General features: G+C 43.2%; 1 protein-coding gene across 1 annotated transcript in view; it reads left to right on the top strand.

The window, feature by feature from the left end:
* Wdr59 (WD repeat domain 59) overlaps positions 1-20,170 on the top strand; it is a 98,985-nt gene that overhangs the window by 65,271 nt on the left and 13,544 nt on the right. The window contains exons 19-25 of the mRNA XM_012513509.2: positions 3,906-4,059; positions 7,993-8,049; positions 13,854-13,987; positions 15,208-15,289; positions 17,721-17,833; positions 19,561-19,711; positions 19,816-19,888. Coding sequence (XP_012368963.2) covers positions 3,906-4,059; positions 7,993-8,049; positions 13,854-13,987; positions 15,208-15,289; positions 17,721-17,833; positions 19,561-19,711; positions 19,816-19,888 — 764 coding nt within the window. The remainder of the gene's footprint in view (positions 1-3,905; positions 4,060-7,992; positions 8,050-13,853; positions 13,988-15,207; positions 15,290-17,720; positions 17,834-19,560; positions 19,712-19,815; positions 19,889-20,170) is intronic.

A 20,170-nucleotide genomic window follows, 5' to 3' on the forward strand; every position in this document is an offset into this window, starting at 1 on the left:
TGTGAATTATTGAAACTGTCCTACCAGTTTGATTTGAAACTGTCTCATTGCTATTTGTTTATCAATAAAATTATGGGGAAAATATAAATAAATAAATAAATAAAATAAAATTTAATTTTAGACAGGGTCTCACTAAGTTGCCCAGGCTGGCCTTGAATATGTGACTGTCCAGCTTCAGCCTTCTGAGTAGCTGGTATTATAGACACTGTACCTGGCAAATTCTTTTTTAATGTGCTTTTCTCCTATTGCTAAAGGAGTATTCATTTTTTCAGTATTTTAATTGTTTAATGTTAAATCAAACTGAAAACATGTTCTGTTATTTTTTAACAGTGATAAGCCACTTCTAATATTGCCAAAATACGTATAATTTATATAAGAAGTATGTTAGAAAAATTCAATGTGAAGTTGTAAGTTAAAATGCAAAAGCCCTTCCTTCCCTTTCCCCTATTCCAGGAGCTACTGTTAACAACAGAACATACTCGTTATCTTCATTATTTTATGTTTTAAATTTTATTTATTTATTTGGGGGGGCAGCTCAGCCCACCAGGGGTCGGGGCTGGCTGGCATGTGGTGCTGGGGGATTGAACCACGGTCCCTGTGCTTTGCTAAGCTTGTTCTAAGTAGGTGCTTTAGACCATTGAGCCATCTGACCAGCCCTTCATTATTTTTTTGTGCATTATTTATTTATTTATTTTTTAGTCCTAACAGGAGATGTAGTGTAGCAGTTAGGGGTATTAGTGAAGGACCAAATGTCCATGTGTTGGTCCTGTGATTCTCTAGTATTGGGAAGCTTATTTTAATGGTCTTAGATTCTTTAGCAGCCGTGTGGACTGCAATAGCCCTCACTTTTACTTGCTGGAAACACTAAATGAACAAGTCCTTGCAAAGGCTTGGAAAGTACTGCCTGGCTCATGAGCAGGGCTCACAGTTTCTGTGACCCCTGGTTTTTAAGCTTCAAGGCTGTACAGTAATGCATGAAGGACTTGTTCTGTGGTGGGGTGTTAACTTGGAAACCTTCCCACGAGAAGCAGGCAATATTCAGGAGACAGGATCATTGGCCAGGACACTTGGGAATGAATCAGCAGGCTAAGAAGAAACCTTGCAGCTGCAGCGAGTGAGCCCATGCTCCTGGTCCACTGGGAGGTTGCCAGGCTCCACACTAACTCAGGCAGAGGAGACCTTGGACCCTAGGATCTGGGTTTCAGTAACCAGGGAACCTGCATTGCACCAGATGCTGTTGGAAAGGCTAGAAAACAGTTACCTGCTCTCAAAAGAAAGCGTGGGTATCTGTATGTGGATTTTGATCATATGTTCTGCTAGGAACATTTTTCAGCCAGCAGTACTTTGTAGAGATGTAATGAACATTATACAGGCCTGAAGGAGACCACTTGCTGGCTAGCATTCAGATCAAGATAGCATTAGCCTCACTCCCAGAAGTCCCAGCTCCTTTCCCCAGCCCTTCATCACCCAGAGGAAAAACCACTGTTCTGACTTTATCACTATAGTTTAGTTTTGCCCTGTTTTTGGTGGTGGTAGTGCAGGTTTAATCCCAGGGATCTCTACTACTGATCTACATCCCAGTACCCTCACCTTCCCTTTTTGAAAGAGGGTCTTATTATGTTGCCTGGGTTGGACCTAGATTGATGATTTTTCCACCCCAGTCTTCCTCAGTGCTGAGATTACAGGTGTGCACCACTGCATCTCCATTAGTTTTGCCTGATCTTAAACTTTACTGAAATGGAATCATGCAGCATGAACTATTTTGTGTCTGACTTCCTCAGCTTAATGTTGCAGAACTTGACCCACATGGCTGCATGTATCCGTAATTGCATTGTACAAGTATAGCACAGCGTGTTCATTCTCCTATCCATGGACATTTGGACTGTTTCCAGCTTGGGCTATTATGAATACAAGTCTTTTTATGGGTATACATATTAATTTCTTTCCTCAAGGAGTGGCATTGTGGGCCACAGGATATAGGCATATGTTCAATTTTATCAGAAGTTTCCCAATATTTGTGCACACTGGTTGTGCCACTGCGTCTACGCCCTAGGTGTTTCAGAGCACTGATTACCCCAGTGTGTCTCAAGTGTTGTATTGGCAATCTTTTCTACTCTGTCTTTGTGGTAGGAATGGAGTACATCCTCACTGTGGTTCTGATTAGCATTTCTATGATTGTGGCTAATGAGCCAGGCAGCTTTTGTGGCCTCAATGACCGCTGGCTTCTTTCTTTGTGATGTTGCAGTTGAAGTGCCGCGCATGCTTTAGGGGGGACCGTAGTTAGTGTTTGTGATACTTATTTTCATTGAAAATCTTTTGTCAGATGTGCATATTGATGTTCTAATCTGTGGCTGATTTTTCTCTCCTTAATGATTTTTTTTTTTTTTTTTTTAAGTATTTAGCACAGGGTCTACAGGGTCTCACTATGTAGATCGGACTCCTAGTGATTCTCCTGTTTTCAGCCTCCCAAGCCCTGGGATTACAGGCTTGTGTGCCGCCACACCTAGTCTCAGTTGCTGTCTCAGCGCGCCTTGGGGCGGGGCTGGCACTGCGTGCTGGGGATGGAGCCTGGCCGCTGCATTGTGCGTAAGCAGCGCTTTAGTCTGCTGAGCTATCTGGACGGCCCTCTTAATGACCTTTGGTTAGCAGCAGTTTTTAATTTGATAATGCCCAGCTTATCACTTTTTAATCTCATGGTTGGTTAGTGATTTTCATGTTATATTCAAGAAGCCTTTACTTACCCAAGTCACAGAAATATATTCCTGTATTTTCTTCTTAGAGCTATTAATTTAAGGTCGGTGACCCACTTAGTGTACAGTGTGAGCTAAGGATAAGAGTTTTGTTTTTCTTTGTGTTTTTAAATGTCCTTGGTACAGGGTCTCACTACACAGCTCATGCTCATCCGCCTGTTTTCAGCCTCCCAGTGCCATGATTACGCGTGTGCGGCACCACACCGGGTCTTGGGGCCAGTTCAGGGCACCCCAGGGGGGGTCTGGCGGGGCATGTGTGCCAGGGATTGAACCAGGTCCCTGCTCTTGCTAAGGAGGTGCTTAGACTGCTGAAGTATCTCGCTGACCCTCCAGAGTTTGTTTCATTCAGTAGAAGTAAACAGACCTAGTCCTACTTGTGAAAAGATTGCCTGTGTTGAATTTGTAATAATATTGCCTTGTATAGCAAGTTTTAAAATCTGATAGTTGAATGCTTCTAGTTTTATTCTTGTTAGTTTTATGTTGGCTATTCTAGATCTCTTTGTATGTCTATAAAATTGTAAAATCAGCTTAGTTTCTATTTTTAAAAACCCTGTTTCTGTTATTGTATTGAAATTGTATGAACTCTAGGTTGCTTCAGAGGAAACTGACATCTTAACAGTGTAGAACCTCTAACCCACTAGTGTCGTACGTCTCTATTATTCTGTATCTTCCTTAATTTCTCCTAGCTATATTTTATATTTTCACTGTACTTTGTAAATTAAATTTTTTGTAGGTATTTGATGTGTTTTACTAAATTTGTTGCTAAGTATTCAGTGTTTCGATGGTATTTAGATGAAACATTTTGAGTTATTTATTTTACTAATGTTTGTTTCTAATATATAGACACAGATTTGTATAGATTGACCTTGTATCTAAATTTACTAATTGCTGTTTTAAGTATTTATGCTACTGAAGCAAATACTAAGTTTACTAATTATTTATTTTATTTGAATTATCTTTGTATCCAATCATGGAAGCAGTCTGTCTGCAGATAAAACATTTTTCAGTTTTGAAAGTTTTATTTGGTTCTTTTTTTTTTTTCCTTTTTCTTTCCATGTCATTCCCTCTTGGTTTCATCAAGTGCTAAGAATAGCCCTGCTTAGAAATATGAAAAAAACTACAGCACACATGGATAATTCTCATTTTCAATGACAGATCTCTCTCAGCCCTGTCTGCTTATCATACTGGCTTGATTGCACCGATGAAGATTCGCACAGAGGCCCCTGGCAATCTCCGTTTATACAGCGGAAGCCCCACTCGCAGCGAGAAAGAACAGGTCTCCATCAGTTCTTTCTACTACAAGGAACGGGTAAGTGCTCTGGCCATTGCCTTTGGTTCTTACCCTCCTCCTGGGTTCTTGCTCTTTGTGTCCCTGCCTGCCATGTACAGCAGTTTAGTACCCCTGTATATTATTTCACTGTCACAATTTGTTCACGAAAGGGTGATGATCTCTTCCTTTTGGTTGGTTTGACCAGTGTGGCGTGTATGGTGTAGAAAAGGGGTGGGGTCTAGTCTTTCATGCGCCATGTGACCCCGTCCTGTAAGCCCCATCCATCCAGTTGCTCCCTGTTACTTCAGGTGGAATAAATAGCTTCAGGTCTTCCTGGCCATTCCTGATATTTGTCAACAAATTAAAGAACATTCTGGAAGCTGAGGTTTTGGTATACTTGGAACTTCATAGATATGAGATCTTAAATTGATATTTAAAAGGTTTCTTATTTCTGTTAAGAATACACTTAGGGGCCAGGGAAATGGCTCAGTAGGATAAGCGCTTGACCGGCAAACATAAGGATCTGAGTTCAATCCCTGGTTCCGCCCCCCCCCCCAAAAAAAGAAAACATTTAAATACCCTTTAGAATGGATCAGTTTATACAAAACTCACCTGACCTGTCCTTATGTTCTAGAGTTATTAAAGAGCTGATCATCCCTAAAGTAGTTATCACGGAGCTAGCAGAAACCTCTGGTAGCAGCAGCATGTAGAACACTGCCAGAACATAGGAGCAGTTATAAGAATTCTTTCTGTGTTGTCAGATTGAGAATCTGATTTGAACAGGTTTTAGCTAACATGACCCCTATCTTGAGTTACTCCATCGACTCAGTCTTTAGGAATTCTTGGATATCATTCCCTGCTGAATGACAAATAACAAATTAATTTGAAAAAAAAATTTGAATTTGTTTTAAATTTAAAACCAAGGTTTAGTCAGGCATTAGAAGTATCTTCACTGAAATTGCAGTGAGTGCCTACCCTTGGCTTGAGGTAGCTGACCAGCCTCAACTGACTTTGTGTGATGATCTTAGAGCTTCATGTGACTGAGTGTCAGTAACTTATGTTTGAAATGAGACCAGTCTTGTGACAAAACCTTTCAGTCACATAGAGGGAATGATTGCTTGTTGCCTTCTTGGCCAACTTTTCACAGTCCCCTTCCTCACATGTCTAGTAGAGTTCTGTCCCCCTGGCTGTGACAGACCTCAGTAGAATACCTACTTAACTATATCCTCCTTAAGTCCTTTACTTTCAAATTTTTTAACTTTTTTTTTTTCTTCCTGCAGACTAGCAGGTAACTGGATAGATGATTTGATAAACTATTTGGAACTAAGGCATTTAGTTACCATAAAACCCAGACACACTCATGGTTGAATAAATGTAAGAATTTTCCTTAATGTCAGGGTTGGGCTGAGATCTTTTAGTCAGAGGCAAAGCTGAATTTCCCTTCTGTTCATGTGAGGTGCTACCTGCCTGTGCTGGGGATGCAATTGGGCAGGATAGACTGACTGGCACTTTTGACTTTGTGGTCATGTATAAAGCCCATTTCTAGTCAAAGTAACTCCATTTCCAAGGTGGAACCTCTTCTAATGTAAAAACATCAGTAAACCTGTGTTCATGTCCCTGATGACCTGGCCTCTTTTGCTGCAAACACCACAAGGGACCAGAGCAGGGGCCTGATAGGATCTGTTGGGGAGTGGCAGAAGCAATGTGATATTCAGTTTGGGATGGTTCCAGATATATATACTACTTCTCCACAGAAAATAGGCCATGCTAGTACCCTAGTCTGACAGCAGCATCTGGTCTTTAAGCTTTAAAAAGTGACCAAAATAAAATGGGAGGACACTTTTATCATAATCTCACATATACTAATGTACAATATACATACAGAAAAGTTCCTAAATTATGATGGAGGTGGATTTGAATGTTTTTGCTATCACATAGGTCATTGCAAGACCCTGAGAATCCCTGGACAAGGGAGATACACTTTCATGATTGACATATATTGATTCTTAGGTTAGATCATATGAAATTGCTATTTATCAGTTTTTGTTCTAAAAAAATTTTCATGCTATCCATCCTATTGAGAAAACAAAAGTGAGAGGCGAGGGATATAGCTCAGTGGTATAAACGCCTGCCTGGCAAGCTCAAAGTCCTGAGTTCAATCCCTGGTACCACAAAAAAAAAGAAAAAACAAAATGATTCAAGCTAGTTATTTCCTGGTGAGTCTGAAGTCAGCGTATCTCTCCCTAAAGCTTGTTTAGGCCCATCCTGTGTAAGTAGGGGACAGAGGCACTAAGTCATAGAATTCTGCCCTGATGTCCACACAGCTGCCACGTCTGCCTTCAGAGCTTGTTACTCCTCAGGGAGCATTTTCTAGTCCTCAGGAGTCTAGTTTCGCCTGTCAAATGACAGCACTTTATTCTTTTTGTTCAGGAAGCATTTGCGGCTTGCTAACTTTTTTTGAGCCCCCATCTTTCTCCTGCATACTTTTATTCCCTGATAGAGCTCTACTTTTTTCCTGAGAGCATTGAATAAGGGAGAGTGAAGAAGCAGCAAAGCTGTCTGACAGCAATGGAGGAATTCGGAGTGTTTTTGAGATTGTAAAGGCTCTTGGCGGAGCCATTTGAACACTGTTGCTTGCTTTTCTTGTTTTAGCCTGCCCTACTTAGGTCAATTTGGTATATTCACTGAGTGTTCCAAGGTTTTTTCCCTAAAAACTTAAAAATATGAGAAGCCTAAAAACCTCTCATTTCATAGGAAGTCAGAAAGCAAAGAGATGCTTAGATGAATGAATTTAGCAAGCAGACCAGCTATTAATAGCTGATGAAATATTGTTCATTCTTGGGATAAATCAGATGGCCCAGAACCAGATAAATACTTAAAAACATCACTTGGTGGCACACCCCTGTAAGTGTATAATCCCAGCACTTGGGAGGCTGAGGCAGGAGAATCATTGTGAGTTTGAGACCAGCCTGGGCTACAGAATGCAAGCCAGCTGACGAGTGCAAGGGCCTGAGTTCAATCCCTGGTTCTGCCAAAAAAAAAAAGTTTACAGAATGCAAGCCATCCTGAACTGCATAGTGAGATGGTGTCTCAAAAAGACCAAAAAAAGAGAAAGAAATCATTTTCCTCTCTGCTTTTGGTGTAAAACCTGCAGAGGTCTTTATGTTAATAAAATACCTTCCTTTTTTTTTTTCCCCTGAACCAGGGATTGAACTCAGGCCCTTGCACTTGCCAGGCAAGCACTTATTCTACTGAGCATCTCCCCGGCCCCCTAAAATACCTTCTGATCTCCAGAGCCAGACTGTAGGCTGTATGCTCCCCGTTCCACTTAGCCAGAGCGCCGTCCTCCTCTTCCGCCTGCCCTTCCCCTCCCCCTCCTCCTTTCAGTTTTCCAGGGCTCTGGGCTCCCCAGCCTAGCTCTGAAAGTGACCCTGAAGTCCCATTGTCCAGACATGCAGTTCTCTCATCAGCCCCCACCCAACCACACCCCCCCCCCAAGTGAGGTATCAAGCCTGAGGAAGAGCTTTTCTTTGGAGAGTGAGAATGTACCTCCATCAGCACTTCCTTCTCGTTGATTAAAAGGGACCAGGAGGGGCGGCACAGGACTCTTGCCCCGTTTCTCTGCTTACATTGCCCTCTTTGCCCTTGTTCAAATACCTGAACCATAGATTGCAGTCCCTTTGTCAGAGCCATGTTGACCTTAGCCTCGTTGTACCCTGAAACATGACTGAAGAACAGTGAACTGGAAGCTGGGATTGCATTGTGCTGGGTAGGGGTTGGGCGTTGAGAGGGTGGGACCCTGCCGGGCCTCAGGGTCGGATTTTTTTTGCTGTTCCATTCCCAGTGTTGTGGTATCTATACCTTTTAATCCAGTAGATGTGGGGGAAACTTTCATATTATTCTATATTTTTCCCTTTTAATTTTCTTGGTGTTTTTCTTCCCTCTTCCTGGGTGTAACGTTTTCACGCACAGATGTCTCCTCGCTCTGCCCGGCGACGTTGGTCCATACAAGCAATTAACGACTTCCCGGTACTGTGCGCTGTGCAAATGCTCTCCTTAACTAATCCTGTCTCTACCCAAAGGCCCAAGAATAAAATGCCACCTGCCTGGCTTTGAGGAACCTGAAGTGACAGGCTAACTGGCTTTCAGGACCAGCAACAGTAAATTCTTCTCTCTGAGGAGTCCAGCTCCAAGGACTGCCTCCTTGCTCCATCATGGGGTCACAAATGGGTAAATGTTGGGAAGGACCACAGATGGACTTCTTCACAAGTGAAACCTAACACTGGGTTCTTGCAGGGAACCCCAGTTAAATGACTTTAGCTTACCTGATTTCACTTGGAGAGTTTCAGACGCCTACCTTTGGCATGGGGGGAGCAGAGGAAGATACAAGAGGCTTCTGCCACTTAACCTCTGTTTTATAGTTCTGGTCTAGCTTAGAGAGGGAAGTGTGCCTACCTGCCTTGTTAGCATAATACATAAGCTAGTTTTATCCTTTGGGAATTTTCCAGAACAAATTTTTTCATTACCATCAGTATTTTGTATTTACCAATAAACCTCTGCTGTGGTTGTCCCTCTTTTTCCTTCTTTCCTACTCACTCCTATTGGCCATCTCCCCTCTTCTGTTTTCCTCCCATCCCCTTCATGTTTCAGTAGTGCCAAGGTGACCTCTAGGCAGTCTTGAGCCTTCAGGTCAATTTCATATGCTATAAAGTTTAGAAGAACAGTCCTGTAGCTTTTAATATGAAGACCAGTTGAAATCAGGAGCCCGATCAGTAAGTACCACTGCTACCAACAACTTGCCAGGGGAGCCACTGACATGGCCACCTTTTCTCAAAAAACTGGTCCTAACCAACCCAACTGCTGAAGCTCCTCCAATTTGCCAGAAGTCCTGCTTTCGCTGCTCCTTAAATAGGAACTCATTTTGGCTCCCTGCCCACTGTGCTGATTATGCATTGTTGATGGGGTTGCTGCGAAGCAGTTGGTGGCTTATTCTTGGGCTTATTCTTTTATATTTAACCCATTTACTGGCATCGATGTTGCCTCCAATTGTAGCAGTAACACTGGTGGTACAGTCGCAAGCTGGCTGTTGGTTGTCATTCAGTGCTCTTTGCACCAGTGCTCCCTCCTACTCCTCTCCCCCCTCCCCCCGTCTTCTTTGCCATATGCCACATACACCTTCCCAGGATGTTCAAAAGGGGCATCCTGGAGCTCATCACGTAATAATTTGTCTGTCTCGCTTTGTCTCCCTTCCCCTAGTCCCTTCTCATGAAATCTGTGGGGAAAGGACATTTTCTGTTGATGGAGCATTGAAAAGACCTAAAAAAAATAACGTCCTTTTCCTCCCAGAAGTACCAGTTTTGTTGCACAGAACAGTATCCACATTGAAGCCCCTCAGAGTGGGACTGGAGTAGTGCAGGAGGCTGGGGGCAGTTTGGTCCACGTGCTCTTCCTTAACTCAGATGGAGTAACCTACCTTAGCCTAGAGTATCATTGTTTTCTGAAACCAGAGTCCTAGGAGAAAGCCGTATGCTTTTACTTGTCTGTTGCATAGACAAGAGAGACCCCCCCCCCCAAGTGGCCTGCAAGATATTAATTGTGAAGTCAGTTGTAGGAGAAGTGTGGATGAAACAGGAATGGTTTTTATTGCCAGCGTCCTGGAGGAAATCAATCAATCAATCAATCAATCAATCTCTCTGTCTCTCTCTGTCTCTGTCTCTGTCTCCCTCTCTCCCTCTCTCTTCATCTCTCTCTGTCTCTCTGTCTTTGTCTCTCTGTCTCTCTCTCTCTGTCTCTCTTTGTTTCTCTCTGTGTCTCTCTCTGTTTCTGTCTCTGTCTGTCTCTCTGTCTCTCTCTTTTTTGGTGAGTACTAGAAGTCAAACTCAAAACCTCCAGTTTGCCAGGTAGGCAAGCAGTTGTGCTGCTGAGCTCACTTTGTTGCTGGGCTCACTTGTGTTACTGAGCTGCACCCCTCACCCCCTAAAGGAAAACCCCTAAAAATGTATCTGTATTTTTGTTAGAGAACAGACAGGATGTTAAGGCCCCAAATATTTGATAATAGAGATTTAGGCAGCATTGTTACATTTACTCTCCAGAATAATAATTACTCATTAGGATTACTGAGTGATCCCTGTTGCCTGAAAGGAAGACATTTCATATATAAAACCAATCATCAAGTTAAAAACATAATAAAAATTAGCACTATTTTGTAGTCCCTCAAGAATTTTTGACAATATTTTAAAGTTATTCCTCGCTGGATTAATAAAAACTATTAGTGCTATCCCATAGTAGCTTTTACAGTTTGGTTCCCAGTGGCAGCTAGAATCAGGGGGGAACCACTTTCTGTTAGAGCTTAGAGGCAGCAGAGCAGGGTTCTAGAAGGTAATTCCTGTTCTTCCAGGATAGATCAAATGGAAAATCCTGGAAGGCTGTATCTCAAGAAATCCCAGGAAATACAGTTTCCCTAACTTAGTGAAGGAAAATTACAGAAACTTGTAGAAGACCACTGTCTGCATTTTCATTAAATACTGACAGCACACGCTAGTTTGTTTCTACAGATTTCTGTAACCCAAGACTGCAAATAGGGGAAGAGTCCCAAGATACCACCTCATACTCTAAGCTTTGTTCTGTCTGACCGAAGCACACGTGTAGGGCAGACTCTTAAACCCTGCCTGAAATGGTCTCAGCTTGAACTGACAGTCATGATGCTCAGCAGAAGAGTGACTGAAGAACGCAACGGTTGTAGGGTAGTATGGGGGGGCCGCACTTGAATCAAATGGTCATCTTTTTTCATACAGAAATGAATGTTTGGGGCTGGTGAGATGGCTCAGTGGTCTAAAGCGCCTACTTAGAACAAGCTCAGCAAAGCACAGGGACCGCGGTTCAATCCCCCAGCACCACATGCCAGCCAGCCCCGCCCCCTGGTGGGCTGAGCTGGCCACACACACATGCACACACGCACACACGCACACACGCACACACACACACAAATAAAATTTTTTAAAAAGAAAGAAATGATTGTTTAAAAATGGACCACGTACCTGTTAACAGGTAGACTTAATTTTTGTCCTTATAAGCCTAAAATCACATACAGTGCTGAAAAGCTAATTAACAAGAGCAGGCCCAGCGGTCTGACGGACCTGTTCTGTGCAGTGATCTTGAATAGCCTCATGTCCCCTTACACAAGGAGGTGATCCCACAGCCAGCTCTGGTGAGCTGTGTGCCACTCAGGGCACAGTATCCTTCAGCAGGGGCTAAGGTGGCCATGACAACAGGCATGATCTGAAGTCCTACGTCAAACATCTGTACACCTGGACATTTCACTGTCAGTTTCCACATGAACCAGCTTACTCGCAAATGAACCACTTTGACACAAGCCTTCATGTGATATATAATGTGCTTTTTTTAGGTTTGCTTTAAAAGCCAGAAAATTGTAGTTCTTTCAGTGTGTGCTAAGTGCTAGCAGACCCCATCTTCCCCAGTGCGTCCATCTTTCAGCTGTCAGGAGCTGTTGAATTGTTCAAGTGCTTCTCATTTTCTTTGTTAACAAGGAAGGAGCCAGAGCAACTTCCTGGAACAGTGTTTAGAAGCCTTCCAGCCAGCCTGCAAGACTAAATTAGACGGATTGTATTGCATTCCAGGCAGTCTTCTTAGCATAGATTTTTTTTTCAGTGCTCTAAATCTCTTTAGAGATGGTCAGTTGTGTGGCACCTGTGAGCACGTCATTTCGGGCATGTTACACACCCCGTGCTGTTCACTGTCACTGCAGGGCACATGTGCATTAAATGACCTTCCCTAGACCAGGTCATGCATGGCATTGAGGCCCCGTGTGACTGTGGCTGTTGCATGTCAGTTAGCACTGCCTGGCTCCCGCCCATGCTGATGGGCTGTTTGCTTTTTAACTTGTCCTTCCCTTACCTGCACCCAAGTCAGGATGTTTGTGGCTAAAGGATAGCGTTATTGTTAGAATCATACAACTCTTTAGAAAAGAACCAGAACAGTAGAGAATTGAAGGGCTACCCCAAAATAGTAGATTAAGCTTCTTGTATTCAAGAGTAAGGACTTGCTCAGGAGCCTGCACCTAGAAGATTGAGTTTGAGGCAAGCCTGGGCAAATTAGTGCCTAGGGAGACCTTGCCTCAAAATCCAAAAATAAATAAATGAAAAGGACTGGGGAGGCAGTTGATTGGGAATGCCCTAGATTCAGTCTACATTGACACAACAAACAAAAACAAAATGCACATACACAGAACTTGTATAGATAAGTAGTAAATCATAACAGAACTGCTTTTTTTTTTTTTTTTCCTACCCAGAATCAAACTCAGGACCTTGCAATTGCTAGGCAGGCGCTTAAGCCACTGAGCTATCTTCCTGGGCCCAGAACTGCTTCTTCAGATCAAGTGTGTTACGGTTGCAAACTGATAATGCAGCATATGTACTTACTTATTATGAAAAGCAGTTCACAGGTGCTTCAGTTGAACAGCTTCTCTCCCTTACCTAAGTCGAGATGTCCTGGACTTAGTAAGTTCCAAGACACATGCCAGCCCTCTAGGAAGTAACATGTATTAGGCACCTTTGGAGTTAGTTGGGACACCAATGTTAAGAAATGCTTGGATTTAGACCAAGATTAATTCATCAAAAGAGTGATTATATAAAAATCACATGTACAAAATGGATTTCTGAGTAATATAAACAATAAGCTTTTTTAGATCCCCAAGAGTTTATATACTTTTATAATAATTAGCTACTTCAGGTTGCACATTTCAGTTTGTGTAGTTTGCACCCCTATATTTTTATTGCCCTCTTACTGATCTTGTGAGATGGGACAGCAGAGCTCACCATTAGCCGTAAGTTGTTAACTAGCAAAGAAAGAGTGATGTGCATGAGGCTAAATCTACAATAAAGAATTAATTTGCCCAGGGTCATACTCAGAGCAGGACCAGTCGGCCTTCATTTTCTGACTCCGAAGTGCAGGTGCTTTTCATTTGCTCCTCTTTGTCTCCTTCATTAATAAATATGTCATTCCCTTCCTTCGTTGACTCACTTTGGTGACCTCTTTGTTAATTTTTGGAAGTGAAATTACATCAAATACAGTATTGCTCCCTTGTCTGGTTGTCATCTGGAGGATGCCAGATGGGGCGATGCTTAGTAATTCTCGTTTTCCAGGATATTGCCATTCCACACATACAGACTCCTTACAGAGAGCCACCTACAAGGACAGCTCTGGAGACTGGGGTACTTGCCCTTGCTCTCCTTGTCCATTAACACATCCTCTGACTCAACTACTTTTGACCTTCAAAAATGATCACTTTTAGCAATCATTCAGGCCAGTTCTCCTCCAGCTGCTACGTTTCATTGTCTTCCTCCATAAATTAAGGTTTGCAGAGCCCACACTGCTGTGTCTGAATTAAAATAGCAACCAACTCTTGAAACGGAGAAGAACAAAGCTTTTGATAGTTTCAGGCAAGAACTTTGAACTAGTACTGAACTCAACTTTAAAACTTGCTCTGCTCCTACATTTTGGGGATCCTTACTAACTTAATTACCTGCTGTTTTTAAATTAATTCATTAATTCTGGCTTCCTGGTATTGGTTCTTGAGCACCTGCAGAGTGTAGCTAGCTCTGCAGGAGGTGCCTACCTTCCTGTTAGTATTTTGGATCAAGAGCTCAGCGCCCTTTGTCATCCTTCTGTTTCCTACAGATGCTGATTCTTGTAATTGTGGGCATGATGTACTTTAAAGTCTGCAAATTACCAATGATGCAAATATGATGAGCTCCGCAACTGTAGGTCTCCACCCCGCAAAGTCCCAATTAGTTACATCTTGGCATCTCCCCCAGAAATCCAGGAGGTGGAAAAGTAAGCGCGAGGGTTCGGACTCTGGCAGTCGGCCCATCAAGGCTGCTGGGAAGGTCATCATCCAGGACGTCTCGTGCCTCCTTCCTGTTCACAAGTCTCTGGGAGAACTGTACATGTAAGTTCAAGATTTCAATTATGCTGTGCTTGTTTTGTAGGATTGGCAAGAAAAAAAATTTGTTTCAATGTTAGCTTTTCTTCAAAAGCAGTTTTAGAAGCCCAGTGTATTAGCTTTCTGTTGCTCCATAATAAATTACTGCAAATTTTGCAGTTTGGGACAACATACAATGTTCGCCTTTTAGTTTCTGTGGATCAGAATTCTGGGTGTGGCTTGCTAGGCCTCTGCCTCAGATCCCACCTAAATGAAATCATGACCTGAGCAAAATGGTGTTTTCTTCTGTCGCTCAGGGTCCTCTTCTAAGCTCATTTGGTTAGAATTCAGACCCTTGCAGCTGTAGAAGGCTTCTGTGAATTTCATCTCTGAAACCAGTAGGAGTAGCTCACAGAAACTTCAGTCCCCCACCACTCACCTCCCTGCTTAGGTCAGGCCCACCCAGGATAGTCTGCCTTTGAAGAAATTCCAGGTCAGCTGCTTAGTAATATAATCAGGGGTGTGATACCACGTCAGTAAGCACTGGTCACACCTCAATTCAGAGGAGGGAGATTGTGCAAGATATATATGCAGGGGGAGCAGGAATCTTGAGGACCTTGTAAGAACTCAGCCTCCCACACCTGAAACAGACCAAACAAAGCTATTGTGTTTGATGGAAGTGGGAGTTGCGTGAGCAGCTTGCCAAGGTCAGCTTGTGGCTCTCCCGCTCCTTCCTGAGCTTGGACACATAATGGAAAGATTTCTTTCTTTCTTCTTTTTTTTTTTTTTTTTTTTTTTGGTGGTACTGGGAATTGAACTCAGGACCCTGCACTTGCCAGGCAAGTGCATATTCTATTGGGCTATCTCCCCAGGCCTGAAAGATTTCTTTTGTAGTACACACACAGCACAACACTTTGTGTGGAAATCATAGTTATTGTTGCATATACTCAAATCCCCTAAGCCTGGGGAAGGCCACAGAGAAGCTAGCCAGAAAATTAGTATTTGAGTGTGGCCTCTTTTCCTGACTTCAAAGCGGTTGGAATTTCACCTTCTTCAAGCAGCCTTTTTAACTCCAGCTCTAGCTAATCCTCCCTCCTGTGTCAGAGGGAGAGGAGCTTGAGGCCAGAGCAGAGTAAAATAATTCTGAGTTTCAGCCAAAGAGGCGGTTCTTAGTGTGTTAAACCAGGAGCGCTTAGGGAATTTGAATGGAGAGAAACTTCTGTTCTTTTATTTTAAAAACTTTTCAGATTGAACGTGAACGATATTCAGGAAACATGTCAGAAGAACGCCACTTCCGCCATGCTTGTTGGAAGGAAGGACCTTGTCCAGGTACCATGCACCCCTGTGGGTGGAGCACTGGGTTTTTCTGTAAGAGCAGGTTGTTTTCACTTGGTAGTTATGGATTAGAAACGTTTTCAATTTTCCAATTCTTTTCCCATTCTCTTTGCCAACCTCTAGGGCTACAGTAACTTCCCAAACACCCTGGATGATATTTTGCTTATTTGTACAATACTCAGTTGTGAAGATCCTAAAGCATTTATTCCATTACCACAGTGATTGTTACATACCTAAATTTGGTAATATCTGTGTCTCTCCCATTTGCACCCTCAGTTCTTTAGCTTTAAAAAGCATTTCATAAAATATTTACCAAAGTGTTCCTTTAGCTAGAGATGTTCAGTTTTAAAAGAATGATTTAATCTTGACAAAAATTTAAATTGCCTTCGTCTTTGGAGGAGCATAGCAGTGTATTAAAGCAAGCTGTTCTTGTAGTATTTTTTTAAACAGCCTCATTGTAATGTAGTCTGCGTATCATGCATCTTACACATTTAAAATGTACCATTCAGCAGCTTTCAGTGTATTCAGAGTTGTGCCGCCATCACCTCCACAGCTCCAGAACATGTTAACTCCCAAAAACACTCTGTGCCCAGTGCTGTCACCCTCAGTGCCATCTTCCCCAGTCCTAAGCACCCACTAATTTTGTCTCTATTGCTAGTACACTTATTCTTTAATGTGAGAGTTACACTGAGCAATGGAAATTACTGGCAGTTCTTCTGTTAGCTCAGTAATTTGCCCTATAACTCTACAAACATGAGTGCCAATCCTTTTCCTTGATTTTTAAGACCCCAGCCACCTAGTTTTTATGAACACTAAAAAAGTAAGTTGAGCAGGGCATGATGGTACATGCCTGTAATCCCAGCACTCAGGAGGCTGAGGTAGGAGGATACCCATGAATTCAAGGCCAGCCTGAGCTGCATAGCAAGACCCTGTCTCAAAAAAAAAAAAAAAAAGTGAAAAAAAGAGAAAGAAAACAACCTGAGAGCTAATAGTAGCAGTGCAGAATGTACAGCAGAAGGCTGAGGCGTAGTTCGGCCTCCTAGCTGGAGCAGGTTCTCTTAGACTCAGCCCTGGAGTGTATTTGTACAATGAGAACCCTAAGAATAATTTTCTCATAGTTTGGTGAGAAGATTGGAGAATGTGGTAATAAGGTAGACTCAAGGTTCATGTCTGAAAAAAAAAGCATTGTCCAAGGAGAAACTACTTCTTTTACTTTGGAGTTTTCAGTACTTTTTTGGCAGAGTGGACTTGGAAGGGCAGGGCAGGCTGAGTGAAATGGGAAGACTCATGGCAGAGTCTTCAGACAGACACCGGCTCCGGCTCCAGCATGGTTTTGTTATCCGAGCCTAAGCCAGCCATGTAGGCTGAGCCTCAAAACTTGTTCTGAGAAATAAGTGAAACAGTATCTAGAAAGCCTCAAAAAGCAGCTGGCAGGTGGGAAATGCTCACTGTGTGGTACAACAACTGCTGCTGTTCCAGTTACCATCCTTAGATTATAAATTCCTTGATTGAAAGTTTATGTATTTTTTCTTTTGACCTTCATACAGAGTCTAGGGTAGTATTTTCCAGTTAGTGGGTATACAGTGATGTGTTGCTACTACAAAAGATTTACCAAAAGTACTGTAGTAGTGGCCTTCTAGCAGTATCAGGGGGGTGGGGGTTTCGGTTATATGTGATTGGTGAGTTCAGCATGAGCCATGGGTTTAACACTTAGTGGACATTAGTGTTTGCGGATGATTTCAGGCCCCCTGAGATTTCAGATTTGGAGGTATTACTTAGAATCAGTGTCAGCAAAAAGAAAGCCAAGTCTGTTTAGTCTTGGCCTGCTCTTTTTTAACCTCAGAATATATGAAAACTTTTCTAATAAAAGCAATACTTTTTCATTATTTGACTAAGAAAGGACAGATCTTAGGCACTGTACAGAGTGCCCTTCTTTGCTCCTTGCCAAGCCAGGTCACTAATGCAGCAACAGAGCATGGCATGAGTTAATGGTTAAGCAGAGAATCCCTCAGAATGATTCTGTACTGTCATCTGTCTGAAGTTTTCTTTTTTCCATAATTTTATTGAGAAATAAATAGCAATGAGACAGTTTCAAATCAAATTGGTAGGACAATTCCAATAATTAACACATTGTGTACTGCCTTCCTAGTGGTATGTCTGAAGTTTTCTTAATAAAAGTTTTGAAGTTAATGCTTCTCAGATATTATAGTGCACACAGCTGCCCTGAGGGTCTTGTCTACAATGCAAATTCTGCTTCAGGAGGTCTGAGCAGGGCCTAAAGTTCCAAGCCTCATTCAGCTTCCTGCTTTGGGTGCTTTCAGATGCCAGCCTTTGGGCTGTAGGTAGAGGACAGGTGGCTCCCATTTTGGTTTCTCCTCCTGTCCGTGCTAGTTTGAATTCACATGGCTCTCTTTGATCTGCCCAGGTTTGGTCACTGGCTGCAGTAGCTACAGACCTTTGCCTTGGTCCGAAGTCAGACCCAGATTTGGAAACACCCTGGGCACGGCATCCATTTGGACGACAGCTGCTGGAGTCACTGTACGTTTTGAGAACAAAAGTGAGGAAAATGAACAATGTCAGTTGTAGGTCTGTAAATGCATGAGATGCTATTGCCTAAAAAGAATGAGAGGAAGAAGTAGGATTTTTCTTTTTAAATCTGAAATAACCTCTGCTGGATGAACTTCTTACAGCAGAAGGAATTAAAGCCATATTTGTCAGTTCTGGCAAGGATTTGCGAGCCCTCAGACTCTCTATCTTCAGATTTCATGTATTGGACTGTAAATCACAGAGTGCTAGAGCTGGTACATTTCTTCTTGAATGTGGTGCAGTTTGGTCCCTGGGTACAGATTAGACAGTTGTGTGTTGCTGTTTGTGTTCTCCCAACACAAGGACCCTTTCACCCTCTTAGTCATCTAATGAAAACATTGAGTGTGTGCTCAATGTATTGCACAGAAATATGGCAAACTATCCTTATAATTTATAAATAATCTATCACAAGTAAGACACTTGGCTCTCTGAAATTTCTATCAAGGCTGCAGGCCTGGGCAGGGAATTCCTCTGTCCCTCTGTTTGAGGTTTACCTTCCTTGCTTGCTGAGGCCAGGCCTGGAACATTTGCTCCTGTCCCATTGTGTCGTCCTTAATGCAGGGGTGATAATGCAATTTATACAGTTCACATGGGACTCGTGATGTTGAGTGTGAAAACACTTAAAAATATTAAGGACTAAGTGGTAGGAAGGAACTTTTTTTTTTTTTTTTTGTGGAAATGGGGCCTGAACTCCCAAAACCCCACCTCCTAGCTGAGTCCACTCACAGCTGTGGGCTCTTCACCTTCCAAAAAGCCCAGCCTCCTGGATAGCTCAGCAGACTAAGTGCCTGCTTAGGCAAATACAGGGACTGGGATCTGAATCCAGGCAAGCGCTTATTCCACTGAGCCATCTCCCCGGCCCCAGGAAGGAACATTATTTTGTGACAGAGGCAAAGACCTTCTGATCCCTAACTCATAATCTAGCTTAGTAGTCCTGAAAGACAAAGGGACAGGAATACCTAAAAAATAAAAATATTCCTTGTCGATCTTACTGTTCAAATTTGTGTTAGATGTGATGGCACGTGCCTGTAATTCCAGCTACCGCAGAGGCTGAGACAGAGGAATCGTAAGTTCAAAGGCAGCTTGGTTGGGCAATTAAGTGATGTTCTGTCTCATAATTTAGAAAAGAAAAATCTAAAAAGGGCTGTGAGTATAGTTTAGCAATAGAATACTTGCCTAGCATACATGATTCCCTGAGTCCAATCCTTAGTACTGGAAAGATGAGAACAGAAAAGCTCCAGTTCATAATTCCACCTCCACAGTCAGTGAATGACGTACTCTTCGTGCCGTGGTTCTCTTAGGTTTTGGGAGTGGCATCCGCAAGCGTGTCCTGAAGAGCAAGGTATCTTCTGGCCAAATGCATGGGCTGCCCACGCCAGTGTTGGGCTGGCCTGTCTGGTTCATGGGACATGGCATCCAAATTGGCACCCAACTCTGGGTGCCGGCCAGAGTGTTTAGAATATCGGATATGGAGTTCATCTGTAGTTTGTGATTCCCATTATCTCAAAACAGATGTAGCCAGACTCGCAGTAGCCAGACCCCGAGTCTGGAAGGCCCAGTGCCTGCTGGGGTCGTGAGGCCCAGCCTGCCTCGCGGCAGTAACCCTGAGTGCGCGCGCGACTGTCTTCCGTCTGCAGTCCTGCTCTTCACTTGTTTGCTCCTCACATCTGTTTCTCTAGCTTGGCGCACTATTGCCGGCTGCGGGACGTTCAGACCCTGGCTATGCTCTGCAGCGTGTTTGAGGCGCAGTCTCGGCCTCAGGGGCTGCTGAGCCCCTTTGGGTCTTTTCCTAACCGGTCTTCCAATCTCATGGTATCCCATAGTCGATATGTAAGTATGTGCCTTTCAGATTTGCATCTGATTTTTTTCCAAAATGTAAACTTTGATGTACAATAACATTCTGATGCCAGTCCTGTGTGTCCCTTTCCATCCAGCCCAGCTTTACCTCCTCGGGCTCCTGCTCCAGTATGTCAGACCCAGGCCTCAACACCGGTGGCTGGAACATAGGTTGGTTGGGAGTGACGCTGCCTGTGCTGATAGTCTACCCTCTCAAAGCTGTGTCCAAGCTGTGCAGGTGTAACCTGCCTCAGGCTCGTTCTGTCACTGGGACCCAATACCCGACACTTAGACTTAAAGAAGATGCTTGGGGCTGGTGAGATGGCTCAGTGGTCTAAAGCACCTACTTAGAACAAGCTTAGCAAAGTACAGGGACCGCGGTTCAATCCCCCAGCACCACATGCCAGCCAGCCCCACCCCCTGGTGGGCTGAGCTGGACACACACACACACAC

This window comes from Octodon degus, unplaced genomic scaffold (genome assembly GCF_000260255.1).
Source record: "Octodon degus isolate 3935 unplaced genomic scaffold, OctDeg1.0 scaffold00011, whole genome shotgun sequence".
In the NCBI taxonomy this organism is placed as follows: Eukaryota; Metazoa; Chordata; class Mammalia; order Rodentia; family Octodontidae; genus Octodon; species Octodon degus.